We start from the raw sequence: 15239 nt of genomic DNA on the forward strand, positions 1-15239 counted from the left end.
TATACAGAATACCCATAAATGACGAAGCGAAAACAGGTTTTTAAACATTTTTTCAAATTTATTAAAAATAAAAAACAGAAATACCTTATTTACATAAGTATTCAGACCCTTTGTTATGAGACTCGAAATTGAGCTCAGGTGCATCCTGTTTCCATTGATCATCCTTTAGATGTTTCTACAACTTCATTGGAGTCCACCTGTGGTAAATTAAATTGATTGGACATGATTTGGAAAGGTACACACCTGTCTACAGTGCCTTTTTTTTTTTTTTTTAGTCATTTAGCAGACGCTCTTATCCAGAGCGACTTACAGGAGCAATTAGGGTTAAGTACCTTGCTCAAGGGCACATCGACAGATTTTTCACCTAATCGGCTCGGGGATTAGAACCAGCGACCTTTCGGTTACTGGCACAACACTCTTAACCACTAAGCTACCTGCCGCCCAGAAGGTATTCAGACCCCTTGACCTTTTCCACATTTTTTTAGGTTACCGCCTTATTCTAAAATTAATTAAATAGTTTTTTTCCTCATCAATCTACACAATACCCTATAATGACAAAGCAAAAACAGGGTTTTAGATTATTTTGCTAATTTGTTAAAAATAAAAACTGTAATATAACATTTACATAAGCTCTAGGAAGAGTCTTGGTGGTCCCAAACTTCTTCCATTTAAGAATGATGGAGGCCACTGTGTCCTTCAACGCTACAGAATCTTTTTGGTACCCTTCTCCAAATCTGTGCCTCGACACAATCCTGTCTCGAAGCTCTACGGACAATTCCTTTGACATCATGGCTTGGTTTTTGATCTGACATGCACTGAACCACCAAGACTCTTCCTAGAGCTGCCGCCCGGCCTAACTGAGCAAATGGGGGAGAAGGGCCTTGGTCAGGGAGGTGACCAAGAACCTGATGGTCACTCTGATAGAGGTCCAGAGTTCCTCTGTGCAGATCGGAGAACCTTCCAGAAGGACAACCCTCTCTGCAGCACTCCACCAATCAGGCCTTTATGGTAGAGTGGCCAGACGGAAGCCACTCCTCAGTAAAAGCCACATGACAGCCCACTTGGAGTTTGCCAAAAGGCACCTAAAGGACTCTCAGATCATGAGAAACAACCTTCTCTGGTATGATGAAATCAAGATTGAACTCTTTGGCCTGAATGCCAAGCGTCACGTCTGGAGGAAACCAGGCACCGCTCATCACCTGGCCAATACCATCCCTATGGTGAAGCATGGTGGTGGCAGCAGCAAAAAGGACACTCCTAAAGTGATGCTGCTAGGATCATGAACTGCTGATCTGAAGATTGTTTCCAGTGACTACAGTGCTGACCATCCAGTTTTGAAAATTTCTGTCTGATGCAGAATCAGATGTGTTCAAGAGAGGATTATGAGGCCCCCGTGTAGCTCAGTTGGTAGAGCATGGCGCTTGCAACACCAGGGTTGTTGGTTCGATTCCCACGGGGGGCCAGTATGATATAGATATATATTTTTTTTAATGTATGCACTCACTAACTGTAAATGACGTAGGGCAGCCCCCGAACTGAGTCTTCTTATCGACTGTATACAATAATTTCCTCTGTGTTGTCTTAGGAACTGAACATTCTCTGTGATGATCTTGCCAACCCCCACTGTCTCACCTCTGATTTATAGTAATACTATTGGTCAGATTGATACATACTTTCTCTCTCTCTCTCTCTCTCTCTCTCTCTCGTTATTTAGCATACTGGCCCCCCATGGGAATTGAACCCACAACCCTGGCGTTGCAAGCGCCATGCTCTACCAACTGAGCTACAGGAGGCCTGTATAATATACTGTACTGTATATACACATATCAAGTATTACTGCCTACTACTGATGTACATCTTCTAACGTAACACAGAAGCATAGTTGACTTGAAATGGAAAAATACATAGAATTTACATAACATCACAATTTAAATGTATACAAATCCAAGTCCATAGGAGTATGAACAACATAACCCTTGATTCAATTACATGCTTAGCATTGCTCAGAAAACAAAAGTGATCAAAGACAATAAAATAACTCAAGACATATTGCCTTAAAATCCCTCTCCAATGGTTCAGTATAGTGGAAAATAAACTCTTGCTTCAAGTAAGTGCATCATTTTTCAAAGTGGTTAAGGATGTGGTCTTATATCAAATCGCATTAACGTTGTAGGTTGAATGGCAGAGCTTCTACTAACTAAACCGTTTTGAGGAGGTAATGGACCCAGAAGAACCAGTCAAATACGTTTCCCTCTTCACCTAATATATTAAACTGATTCTAGCCTCGGTACCAGTCTGTTTCCTCTTCAGCCAACTCCTTCTTGTTGACCACAAAAATAGTCTGCACTCAGAAAAAGCACTTGGGATACAAAGACTTTACAGAGAAGGCAGATTTCAGAATTCATAATGACGTCATAATTTCCCAATCATATCTTATTTGCATTACCCATGAAGAGCTTTAATGGCACTTTTCATGATAAGGAAAAATTCCCCTTTGGACTCATTCCCACAGAGACACTCAACAACACGTGCTCCAGCAGTCAAAGTCTATGTTTTTTAGAGGACTTGAGAGCTAGCTACCGTGTTGACTCCATCATGGCTGAAAGGAACCTAAAGTTGAAGCCAATGAAGCTTTGAATGCTTGACCATGTGCACTGAGAGCATCTGCATTGCTCTAGAAATGCACCTTTACACGTGTTGTCAACCCTCCTCCATGCTTTCAAAGGCAGGGGTTAGTAGAAAAGATATAGTCATGAAGAAGACGCACCATCACATGAAATGACAGTAGCACAACACACTTCACCAATAGTCTCTGGCTGAGTTCCCAATACTAAAACATTTCCTCAACACCTTTCCTTCATTACCACTGATATGTGAAAGGACTGGATAGGGTTTCCCTTTACATTGCTCTCACATGTCGTGTCCAGACAGACCAGTGGTGATATAACCACATCAGTGGTTTATGGAGGAAAGGAGATGAGGAAATGAAGCTATTGAGATACACCTTCAGTCTTCCCTGTCCCTCATTTCCCTGGGGCCTTTCCCAAGTCATAGATGGCTTTATTCTCCAGGATCTCCACTTTCTCCCCTGCAGGGATCAGTGTGTTGGCCACCATGGCCCTGGTCACTGATTGGATGGGGATGGACATCGCCGTGGGAAACATGGAGGAAATAGGGCCCAGGACCTTCCTGGCAAACCACTCAGCAGGCCGGCTCTCCTGCCTGTCGACCATCAGCACCCTGGGAGGAAAAACAAGAAAGAGAGGAAGAATTCAGTTGTGAGTTGTTACGAGTGAAATAAGTTACAGCAATAAACACAGTATCATAATATCTCGGAGTGTATTTATGCAATGAAAGTGAACACTATGTGTTTACATCGTGATCACTGGAGAAATTTGTATATTGCTAATCATGACATGGGTGTGAGATATTTGCCTATGGTCACTATTTGTTTTGCCATGACTGATAAGGTAATGAACCAGTGTTGAGTCATTTCTGCAAAGGACAATTTTTACACATGACTAATGCAAATGAGACTTACGCAGGGCGATAGATGGAGTATCTCTCGAAGTCCAACGGCTCAATATCTGCCTCCACTTGTCCCTGGAGAGGCAAACATTTGCATTAACCAAACAATATACAGCACTTCATCAAACAGCTTTATGAGAGAGGCTGAACGAGGCCTTCATTATGAAAGGCTATAAATGTGGTGTCTTTACTCAGGTGAACATTTTGTGTATTACCTTCACTTTGAGATAGAGAAAACCACTTTTTTTGTCAGCCCCTTTAGAAGACTCTAGGTTGAAGTGTGAGCAGCCTCCTGCCTTGGCGAGCTCCGCTGACTTCAGGACATAGTCATGGTCAACGCGGATGAATCCATCCTACAATGACAGAAAGATCAGAGAAAATATGTGTACATTAATCTGCCTTTGACCACAACATCAAATCAAATTTTATTTGTCACATGCGCCGAATACAACAGGTGTAGACCTTACAGTGAAATGCTTACTTACAAGCCCTTAACCAACAATGCAGTTAAGAAAAATAAGTGTTAAGTAAAAAAATAGATAAGTAAAATGTTTTAATAACTACTAATTAAAGAGCAGCAGCGGGGGGCACAGGTTAGTCGAGGTAATATGTACATGTAGGTAGAGTTTAAGTGACTATGCATAGATAATAAACAGAGAGTAGCAGCGTAAAAAGAGGGGGTGGGGTGGGAAAACAATGCAAATAGCCATCCCGGAAGCCATTTGATTAGATGTTCAGGAGTCTTATGGCTTGGGGGTAGAAGCGGTTTAGAAGCCTCTTGGACCTAGACTTGGCGCTCCAGTACCGCTTGCCGTGCAGTAGCAGAGAGAACAGTCTATGACTAGGGTGGCTGGAGTCTTTGACAATTTTTAGGGCCTTCCTCTGACAACGCCTGGTATAGAGGTCCTGAATGGCAGGAAGCATGGCCCCAGTGATGTACTGGGCCGTACGCACTACCCTCTGTAGTGCCCTGCGGTCGGAGGCCGAGCAGTTGCCATACCAGGCAGTGGGTGCAACCAGTCAGGATGCTCTCGATAGTGCAGCTGTAGAACTTTTTGAGGATCTGAGGTCCCATGCCAAATCTTTTCAGTCTCCTGAGGGGGAATAGGCTCTGTCGTGCCCTCTTCATGACTGTCTTGGTGTGTTTGGACCATGATAGTTTGTTGGTGATGTGGACACCAAGGAACTTGAAGCTCTCAACCTGCTCCACTACAGCCCCGTCGATGAGAATGGGGGCGTGCTCGGTCCTCTTCTTTTTCCTGTAGTCCACAATCATCACCTTTGACTGATCCAAGCAGGTTGTGTATGGTGGGTCGTTCAATGTCATTTCAGCAAGCCATGACACCCACCATCTCAGATTGTTCTGAAATAGTTTCTGTAGTTAGAAGTCGCTCTGGATAAGAGCGTCTGCTAAATGACTAAAATGTAAAAATGTAGAATTCCTGCATCATTATTTTGTTGAAATTCTTCTGAGAAATTAAGCTGATTGATTGCACCCAAATTGGCCATTTTAATTTATAGGATTCATGTAACATTCAATTAATACAGCATCTAACATCTGATTTGGAACAAACTTCTTTCTAACAATGAGTAAGACATGAGGAATCTAAAGAAATAGTCAAAAGCCACCCACGGACCCCCCACACCCCACCCCAACAACGACTATACAGTATCAGTTCTCTACGTCTGAGAAGTAGTATTGAGCTGTGGTCGGAGTATTGTTTCTTCATTCTATGTAATGTATTATCAGTGAATTTGGCGGCGTTTCTTTTCTTCCCTGTTCAGAGAAATTAGTCATTGAAATTGTCCCATGTCCCATCCTACATCCTGATATTACCAGGTTCTGACCACTAGATGGTGCTGTTCCTGCTATTAGGTGATTTAAACCCCCCCCCCCAAACTTGGTCCTCAGGATCCCAAGGGATTGCACGTCTTGGTTTTTGCCCTAGCACTACACAGCTGATTCAAATAATCTACTAATCATCTTTGATCATTTGAATCAGCTGTGTAGTGTTAGGGCAAAAACCAAAATGTGCACCCCTTGGGGTCCCGAGGACAGAGTTTGGGAAACGCTGGGGTAAGGAAACCGATACCTACATTTGTAATTTGGTCTATGGACTAAGGAAACCAATTTTGTAATTTGGGTGAACTATCCCTTTAACATTGGGCTTCATTGGCTTGTGCTTCTACATCTGCATTGCTTGCTGTTTGGGGTTTTAGGCTGGGTTTCTGTATAGCACTTTGTGACATCTGCTTGATTGATTTGGGGGGGGGGGTCTTAACTTTTTTCACCTAATAGCAGGAACAGCACCATCTTGTGGTCAGAACCTGGTAATATCAGGATATAGGACTAAACCTAACAACTTCAATGAATAATTTATCTGAACGGGGAAAAAAACATCACCAAATTCACTGGGAATATATTACATAGGATGAAGAAACAAACATACTACTAGAAATATACGACTTGTCAGACACAGAAAACTGATACTATATACACTACCGTTGAAAAGTTTGGGGTCGCTTAGAAAGAAAAGCTTTTTTTTTGTCCATTAAAATAACATCAAATTTATCAGAAATACAGTGTAGACATTGTTCATGTTGTAAATGGCTATTGTAGCTGGAAACGGCTGATTTTCTATGGAATATCTACGTAGGCGTACAGAGGCCCATTATCAGCAACCATCAGTCCTGTGTGCCAATGGCACGTTGTGTTTGCCAAGAAGGTCAGCATCCCGGAGTCGCCTCTTCACTGTTGACGTTGAGACTGGTGTTTTGCAGGTACTATTTAATGAAGCTGCCAGTTGAGGACCTGTGAGGCGTCTGTTTCTCAAACTAAACACTAATGTATTTGTCCTCTTGCTCAGTTGTGCACAGGGCCTCCCACTCCTCTTTCTATGCTGGTTAGAGCCAGTTTGCGCTGTTCTGTGAATGGAGTAGTACACAGCGTTGTACGAGATCTTCAGTTTCTTGGCAATTTCTCGCATGGAATAGCCTTCATTTCTCAGAACAAGAATAGACTGACGAGTTTCAGAAGAAAGTTATTTGTTTCTGGACATTTTGATCCTGTAATCGAACCCACAATTGCTGATGCTCCAAATACTCAACTAGTCTCAAGAAGGCCAGTTTTATTGCTTCTTTAATCAGCACAACAGTTTTCAGCTGTGATAACATAATTGCAAAAGGGTTTTCTAATGATCAATTAGCCTTTTAAAATGATAGACTTGGATTAGCAAACACAACGTGCCATTGGAACACAGGACTGATGGTTGCTGATAATGGGCCTCTGTATGTCTACGTAGATATTCCATTAAAAATCAGCCGTTTCCAGCTACAATAGCCATTTACAACATTAACAATGTCTACACTGTATTTCTGATCAATTTGATGTTATTGTAATGGACAAAAAAAATTTGCTTTTCTTTCGAAAACAAGGACATTTCTAAGTGACCCCAAACTTTTGAACGGTAGTGTACTTGTCGTTGGGATGGGATTGGCGTGGGGTGTCCGTGGGTGGCTTTTGATCATTGGATAAATCATTGTTAGAAAAACTTTCATCCAAATCGGATGTTAGGTACTATATATATATTGAATATTATATGAATCCTATAAATTAAAGTGGCCAATTTGGATGCAATCAATTAGCTGAGATCAAATGATATTTAAACAAAATAATGTTGCAAGAATGCTAATCTTATCTGTTTCTAAAAACAACAATTATTTCAGAAAAATCTGAGATGGTGGGTGTCAAAATCTTCTTTCTTTTCTTATGACCCTGGTGGTACATGTTCAGCTATGTATAGTTGTTAGGAAAACCCTATCATATTCATATGAGTCCTCATCCAGTTACAGTATACACAGGGGTCTCTATATCAGTGACCATGAACTCACAGCCCCTGCTTTGGCTTTGGTCGTTCCCAGGCAGCAGTAGCCAACATCATGCCCTTGGAATGCTGCAGCGTAGTCATCCAGTTTCTCAAAGTTCACCACTTCCTGCACCTGAAAGAGGACAGAGAACAATACACAAGGCCAATCTTTAGAATGGAATAATGGATGTAGGCTTCGTTGTAGTCTGCACACACATTTAAAATGGTATTGAATGTTTAAGTTTATTCAAAGCTCATGGTATGGTGTTAGGTGACGCGACAAACAATGGACGCTATATGAGAATCTACAAAAAACACAGTAAACAAAACTGTTTTCACTAAATGTCAATAATGTGGTCATCAAAATACATAATAAATCATTTGAAAACATACATGTGGCAGTTGTTACCCATTTCTAAAAATCCCAATACTGTACGTTAAGATATTTACGCAATATGAGCCCAAATGTAAAGCAAGTGCCGTGCAAAGAATGTTCAAATCTGTGGGACAGCCCTTTTTGTGAAAAACGCGAAATCGGTGTGTTCTTATTTGCTCTTTGCGATGGGTATTCCTCAACCTATCAGAGTAAGACCACATTGCCAAGAAGTATGGGAAAGTCCTGAGGGTGTCTCACGGTCATCGGACGTATTTTGACTGAAATATAAGGTAAAACATTTTTCCTTCACTTCTGTTGTCAGATGTTTTCAGAGACACTAAAAAAATATAGCAAGCTGCAGGTCACAAAGTAGAGCTTCGTAGCTACGTTTTGATGTATGGGTTGTCAGGGATTGGTCCTAGCAGCTGGCAGCTCACTGTCTCTGCTGTGCCTAGCCTAATTATTTGCTGCAGTTTACCCTCCCATCACCAGAGTAACTCATTAAAACCAAAACGAACATTACAATGTAACCCAACTCAAGGGTAGGCCTACCTTAGAAGTAAGCTATCTTATTAGACTAGTAGCCCTCAGTGTTACAGTTCAGACTTTGTGAGAAGTGTGCATCTATGTTAGGCTGTGTGTGTCTGTGTTAGGCTTTGTGTGATGTGGTGTGTGTGTGTGTGTGTGTGTATGTGATGGTGGGGGTGCTGTGTGAGTGTATGGGGATGCTGAGAAGTGCATTAGGCTGTGTGTGTGTCTCTGAAGTATCTAATTTGCATAAAGTAGTATAAAAAGTTGTATTCTAATTTCATAAATTGTTACAATCTCCTAGTTTTGCATAAAGCATGAATATTTGTTAATGATATGACCACTCTACCTTAAATTATTTGGCTTAAATTACTGTAATTATGAATAGCATTTTAATTGAAGAATTTGTACTTTTATTTAAATAATCTCTGTTCTACATCAGCCCTAGCCCTTGATCATTGGTACGGTTTTGGAAGAATAAGGAGATTGATTATCTTTCATATCGGCGAGAAATTATACAAAAATTTATTAAAAGGTTAAATTGACACACCTTTATAGGGTTAGGGTTCCCACACGGCCATATTTCCACCTTACAGCGCTTGTTTACGGAAAACAGATGGAAGACAAGAGTGGACTACCTGTGCTAATTAGCTATCTGTGTCTCTGAACCCCTGTGTGTAAACGGAAGACAGATGCAACAAACGTGTTGTCACTGACAAATACTGTCGGCTGCAACTGTGTTAAAACCATGTACAGTAAGTGTGTATTTTGCATTTGTGAAATTATTTTGATGTGATATGAAAGTAGAGGGATTTATATTTCTAGAACTGTACCGCAATTGAGAATCGATTCACGTTTAGATGGAGTATTGGGCTATTTTGGCTTCCAGAGCCAATTCGCCCTTTAAACAGAACATGTAAGGTCCTTGGACTAAGGAGTAACGTTAGGCTCCTTTAGTCCAATATTGGGCTACATCAGCCCTGAAAATGTCATAACAATTTACACATTTACATTTTTAGTCATTTAGCAGACGCTCTTATCCAGAGCGACTTACAGGAGCAATTAGGGTTAAGTGCCTTGCTCAAGGGCACATCGGCAGATTTTTCACCTAGTTGGCTCAGGGATATGAACCAGCGACCTTTCGGTTACTGGCACTACGCTCTTAACCACTAAGCTACCTGCCGCCCCAATACTACCACCCTATCTATAAAACAGGTTATTTGGTGTCATTATTGACTAGGGATGAACATTTACCTTTACGATAACTTGAAAATAAGATCTCAGCAATGGTAAATCCTGTCCTCATGAAATAAAGCGTTCTGTGTTCCTGACAAGCTTATCTATAACACCAGAACCAAAGTTACATTTTTCCCCTAACACCCTACTCATGGGTGTGTGTTACTTTGCCAAATAGAGCTGGGACCGGTTTCCCAAAAGCATCTTAAGGCTAAATTCACAATTAACTTAGCCTTAAGATGCCTTTGGGAAACCGGCCCTGCTTGAAAATACAACAATACATTGACAATAAGACAAGTCGCACACCTACCAGGTTCTCATATGCTTCGTCTTCAAATGTGAGCTGCCTCCTTCCGATGAGAGTGATCTTCGAGAAGAGCTTCCTCACCACAATTTCTTTCAGTAACTCCTTGCCTGTCTCGCCAGAGGCACCCAGGATAAAACAACTTTTATTCTTCTGTCTGAAGTCCTCTGACAGTGTTTTCAGGTCGTGTGCCATCCTGAAGGAAAAAAACAAGACAGTGCTTCACCACTGAGGAGAGACCTAATGGTTTGATCGCTATTTTACACAGAAGGAGCATGATACAGCAGTTTTATTGCAACACAGGTGTGTGTCACGCCCTACAGCGGTCTCTTGACTACTAGCTAATTTTCCACTAACCTCTGACACTCTCTAGCGGTTGGAGGACTAAATCACCTCGAGCTCAACATTTAAATGGACTGGAAAATAACAGTAAGTTTTGCGACTAAAGAAACCCTTCTAGCTAGCTGACCACCGAGTTTCAGTGCAATTTATGTAAGTTAAGTTAGGTTTTGAGAGTTTCCAAAAAAGTTATATATGTACACATTTTGTGGGACACGCTGCATATTGTAAAATTCGACTGTGCGACAGACCACACATAATTTAATATCCAACTTTTTACCTCTGAAATATAGCTAACGGATTTTCTAATGTTGCTAGCTTAGTTGCTAAATGTTGATAGAACTGCTAAGACAGCAAAAAGGAAATAAGTTATAAGCGTTAGATAATAAATATCACGAAAACAGCTGAATGTTGTCAAGCTTTACCGTATCAAAATTGGAGTCCTCTGACGGGGGCGTTTTGCACAATCTGCAAAATTGTACTTGGAACTTTGAACCATGAACTTTTTGACACCTATCACTGTTGGTTATGTTTCATCTTACAACAGCTACATAGACGCAGTATTTAGTCAAATGTTACAATGTATGCATCAATATTAAACTAATTGGGACACTAATTTTCATTACAGATAACATCAAACAAAAAACGTGGGTACACTTTCAGTTATTGTGAAAACGTTCATCACCTTTCAATGCCTTAGCTTTGAAATGTAAATGTTTATACATATTCAGATTGAGTTATTTTCTAAAATGTGTATAGTATTCCACGTTATTTAGCTACATGTATTTACCACCACAGCATGGAGAAAGTCAACAGGAAGCAGTGGAGTGAGGAGGACATGTTCCATGCCATGGAGGACTGCGGGTCAGGGATGGCTATCCGCCAGGCTGCCAAGGTTAGGCATCTTTTGTTTTTAGGAGATTACCACGTGTACGTGAATTTTATCTGCTAGTAACAGTTTTATTTTCTTATCTACCAAGGTGCATGGTGTACCTCGGCAGACCCTGGCGGACATGCTGAGCAGCCGGGTGACCCATGGTTGTCGCAGTGGACCACCCACATTGCTTGCACCAGAGGATTACAATTATCTGGTGCAGTACTGTATCTACTGCGCCAGCCATGGGTTCCCCTTCACCAGACAGAGGCTGATGAAATACGCCGACAAAATACGCAGGTATTTGGTGTTCTTTGTGTTTATGTATGTAGATTGCTGGACTGACTGTTCTCAATGCGTGTGATGTAAATGTGTATGGTGATGCCAAAACAAACATTTTCATCATGGATGGACAATTATATATATTCTATTCTATTCTATTGTAGGTTTCGGCACCCATGGGAAACAATCCCACCACTGGGGAAGAGGTGGTGGGAAATGTTCAGGAGGAGGCACAAGAATCTGAGCATGAGGAGGCCGGACACCCTGGACAGGGGGAGAGCTGAGTGTGCCACACATGTCCGACGGACACCTTCTTCACTTCTTATGAGAAGCACTAGGAGGAGAGTGGGTTGAGGGAGAAACCCAGACAAATCTATAACTGCGATGAGTCTGGGTTTCGTAGTAACCAGAGCAGGCACAAAGTGCTGGCTCCCCGGGGTGCAAAACACGTGTACCAGCAGGCTCAGGGGACCATGGAGCACATCACAGTGCTGGCCTGCTTCAACGCAGATGGGGAGGACGTCCCCCCATTTATCATCTACCCCAAGTGTTTTCCCGGTGGCCACTACACACTGGGAGCCCCCCCCCCCCCCAAGCCTTGTATGGACGGTCAAACAGTGGCTACATTGACGGGGACCTGTTCAGGAAGTGGTTTCAGCACTTCATTAAGCATGACGTGAAAGAGCGCCCTCTCCTTCTCCTCTTCGATGGGCACAAGAGCCACATGGACCCCGGAGGTGCTCACGGCGGCACTAAGGGAAGGGGTTATACTTCTTTGTCTTCCACCACACTGCACCCATGTTCTGCAGCCGCTGGATGTTGGATACTTTGGCCCTTTAAAGGCTGAGTTCTCCAAGGTAGCTGGAAACCTTAGCCATTTTGACCACTCCTACATGGTAAACAAATCAGAATTTGCCAGAGTATTCCGCTACCCGTACCAGCGCTGCAAGGACATGCGCTATGTGGTGGAAGGGTTTAAGAAGTGTGGCCTCTTCCCTTTTTACCCTCCCGTTTAATGCCGTCTCGGTCCCTACCGGGTCCCACCACCGCCTCTCCTGGAACCTGAAGTATTGTCTAGACTGATACAGAAGAGTCCCTGTGGTCGCCACATGCCTCACAGGGGAGGAATACACGCGCCAGTGGCAGGAGAGGGGTGAGAAAGAGAGGGGTGAGGCAGAGGAGAAAGAGCGTCAGGCAGCCCTCAGAACACAGAGGGCACAGGAGAGGGCTGCCATGGATGAGACCATTGACGCCATCGCCTCTGCTGGACCCCCTGCTGGAACCACTCCTGACAGCTGTATCACCACTGCCAGTGCCTCTCAGTGTGCAACACCTGTAGGAGCCGCCAGAGTCCCCAGCTGCAGGAGAAGGCCACGTGCCTGCTCTCCCGGCCACACCATCGTCGGCCCCTCAACCCCACCATTACAAACACCAGCTCCTCCAAGCCATCGTCGGCGGTTTTGTCCACCACCACCACGATACACCCCCCCCCCCCCCTGTCTGTCACCATCTTTACATATCTACAGTCCATAGCACCAGCCCTCAAGTAATCTCCACCTCCTCCAAAACTTCTGCAGCTTCCTCCAGAGGTATTGATGTAAAAAAGTTGAAAAGGGTTTTCATGAAACATGCTCTGTCTAACACTACTTTTTCTCAAACTGCAGCAAAGAAAAATACGAGAAAAGCTCCACCGGTCACGTCTGTCACGCCACCCATGGCACCACTCTCAGGTACTTCATAATCTGTTTTTCTCTCTCTCAGTTGTATCAATTACTATTGTTGTTGAAGAACTTCTACATTTTGCAAAACCATGTTCATCATTTGTATTATTATTTTATATTAAAAAAAGACGCCACCTGCTGTGCTCGCTGCGGGGAGCATGATCCGCCTGCAAGCTCCCCTCAGGAGTGTAGATCCAAGGTGCCATGGGTGTGCTGTGACTTCTGCCAGCACTGGTTCCACTGCAGGTGTGTGCAGTGGAGCTGGATTTTTATTGTGATCTTTGTGATAATATAGGGATGGAGGTCGAGATTTAATTGTTTGTTTTGTTTGTGTTCATATGAAATCATTTATTTGTACAAAAAAATACATGTCTAAAATATAATATATATATTTATTCAACCCATCTTGTGTATTTCTTCCTTTACTTTCCAAGTGCATCTCTGCAACAAACTCCAACAGTTTTTTCATTGTTTGTCAATGCACATTACTGAAATTAAAGTTTTATTTGATGTAAATTATTCATACTCATTTATATTTTAGTATTCAACTGTTATCTACTTTCTCAAAACATAAGATTAATCTGTAAAACAAAGAATGAGACATTATTTGGTTACAACACTGAATATGTTGGTGAAGAACCACAGGAGGGCGCACCGGGCTACGCAAGGAAAAGTTGACAGGCAAGTCATTATTTTTTACCAGAAGACTAGCCAACTATTTAGTAAACACTTCGGATACGAGGTTGGTGTAGCTTTTTTGAACAAAATTAAACGGATATGTCTTGTAATTGAACAAAATAGTAAGGTCGCCAATAACTTAGGACCATATGCCGATAATAAGGGACGTATTTGTTTGCTAAACCGCTTATCAAAAAGCTGATCATAGTATTTCCACTGAAATGTCAAACATGCTAATTACTAACCCGTTACCTAACATTTTTACGACACCAATAATCACAAAATATTGATGGCTTGATCACAAGATAACACTGTTGAAGGTAATATATGTCTTAAACGCTGTTGAATATGGGGTTCCACGCTAGCTAGCTAACTAGCAAGCTAAATAAAGCAATTAACCTTTCTTGCAAGCCTCCCTCAAAGGCAATCACTCAGCATTACAACTAGCTGTAAAACAGACCAGTACGCTACTAGCTAGTACCAGTAGCTAGTTACTGTACATGCTAGCATTCCCAAGCCCGATTGCAGACTGACATGGTAAACTGTCAATCTGTCAGTGTAGTTCGAGTAGCTAATTAAAGTTAGCTAGCTAGCTGGTTAGCTTCTGCCTCTCACCTGGTGTATATCGTCCGTTCGCTGTTTTCTATATGGTGTAAAACGGCTGCAATGACAGCGACCAGAACGGCGAAAAAGCCAAGAGTTTTTCCCCAGCTGCTTTCCAGTAGTTTCATAACAGATCAGCGAGATAGCTGATACATCCGGGTTTATGCTGTCATTGGTGATAGGCATGCGCAGTAGAACAGATTAACAATACCTATCAAGCATTTTCAATCGTTAAACACTGCCAAATACACTGTCAAAAATATTCTGTGGAGATAATACATTCTGAAAATGTTTTGAATAGTTATTGTTTTATTGAAACACAAATACATCTAATGCCTGTATTCAATATGAAGCCTAGCTTTTACAGTTTTATTTGCTGGCTGCTAAGTAAAAAATCATCATCATTGTCATCACCATGATTACTTTGCACTTATCAATAGGCTAGGCAGAGGACAGTAAAGTTACAGGAATTGATACACACGGTCACAGTGGCTTCTTGTCAGGAGGTACCAAAGAGCATTTGGTAACACTATATTTCTGTCAGTCTTTGTCATAATGTGGTCAGTGTCTTTAGTTGTCAAAATAAATGTACATGGGATATAAAATGACATCAAACACGGTTTTGTCACAGTATAAACCATGTATTCCCAATCACCTGTTCACATTCAGAAATGAAATAAAAACAAAGTAAGCTGTAGCTTCTGTGTCTGTGTACATGCATTGTCTTATATCCGTTCATCTGTTACCATCCTTTCATAGTTAATTCACAGCTAGTGGTTCAGACCAACTGTTCAGACTCCTCCTTGTCACAAGAGAACATGTGTCATTGATGACTTCAAGCCACTGTTAGCGAGTTTGATGGCAGACCAACCAAGTCATTTTAATTTCACCCTTCTATGGAGCC

General features: G+C 42.1%; 1 protein-coding gene across 1 annotated transcript; it reads right to left on the minus strand.

The window, feature by feature from the left end:
• Window positions 1-1884: 1884 nt before the first annotated feature.
• LOC311111917 (oxidoreductase HTATIP2-like) lies at window positions 1885-14469 on the minus strand. The gene is made up of 6 exons (XM_084154840.1): window positions 14348-14469; window positions 9845-10034; window positions 7420-7527; window positions 3744-3881; window positions 3542-3603; window positions 1885-3240 (listed from the first exon to the last, which is right to left on the minus strand). Exons 1-6 carry the CDS (start codon window positions 14461-14463, stop codon window positions 3024-3026), a joined length of 831 nt encoding a protein of 276 aa, XP_084010966.1. The 5' UTR covers window positions 14464-14469; the 3' UTR covers window positions 1885-3023.
• Between the last annotated feature and the right edge of the window lie 770 nt (window positions 14470-15239).

The sequence above is a fragment of the Coregonus lavaretus genome (assembly GCF_964263955.1).
Source record: "Coregonus lavaretus genome assembly, chromosome: 37".
Classification (NCBI taxonomy): domain Eukaryota; kingdom Metazoa; phylum Chordata; class Actinopteri; order Salmoniformes; family Salmonidae; genus Coregonus; species Coregonus lavaretus.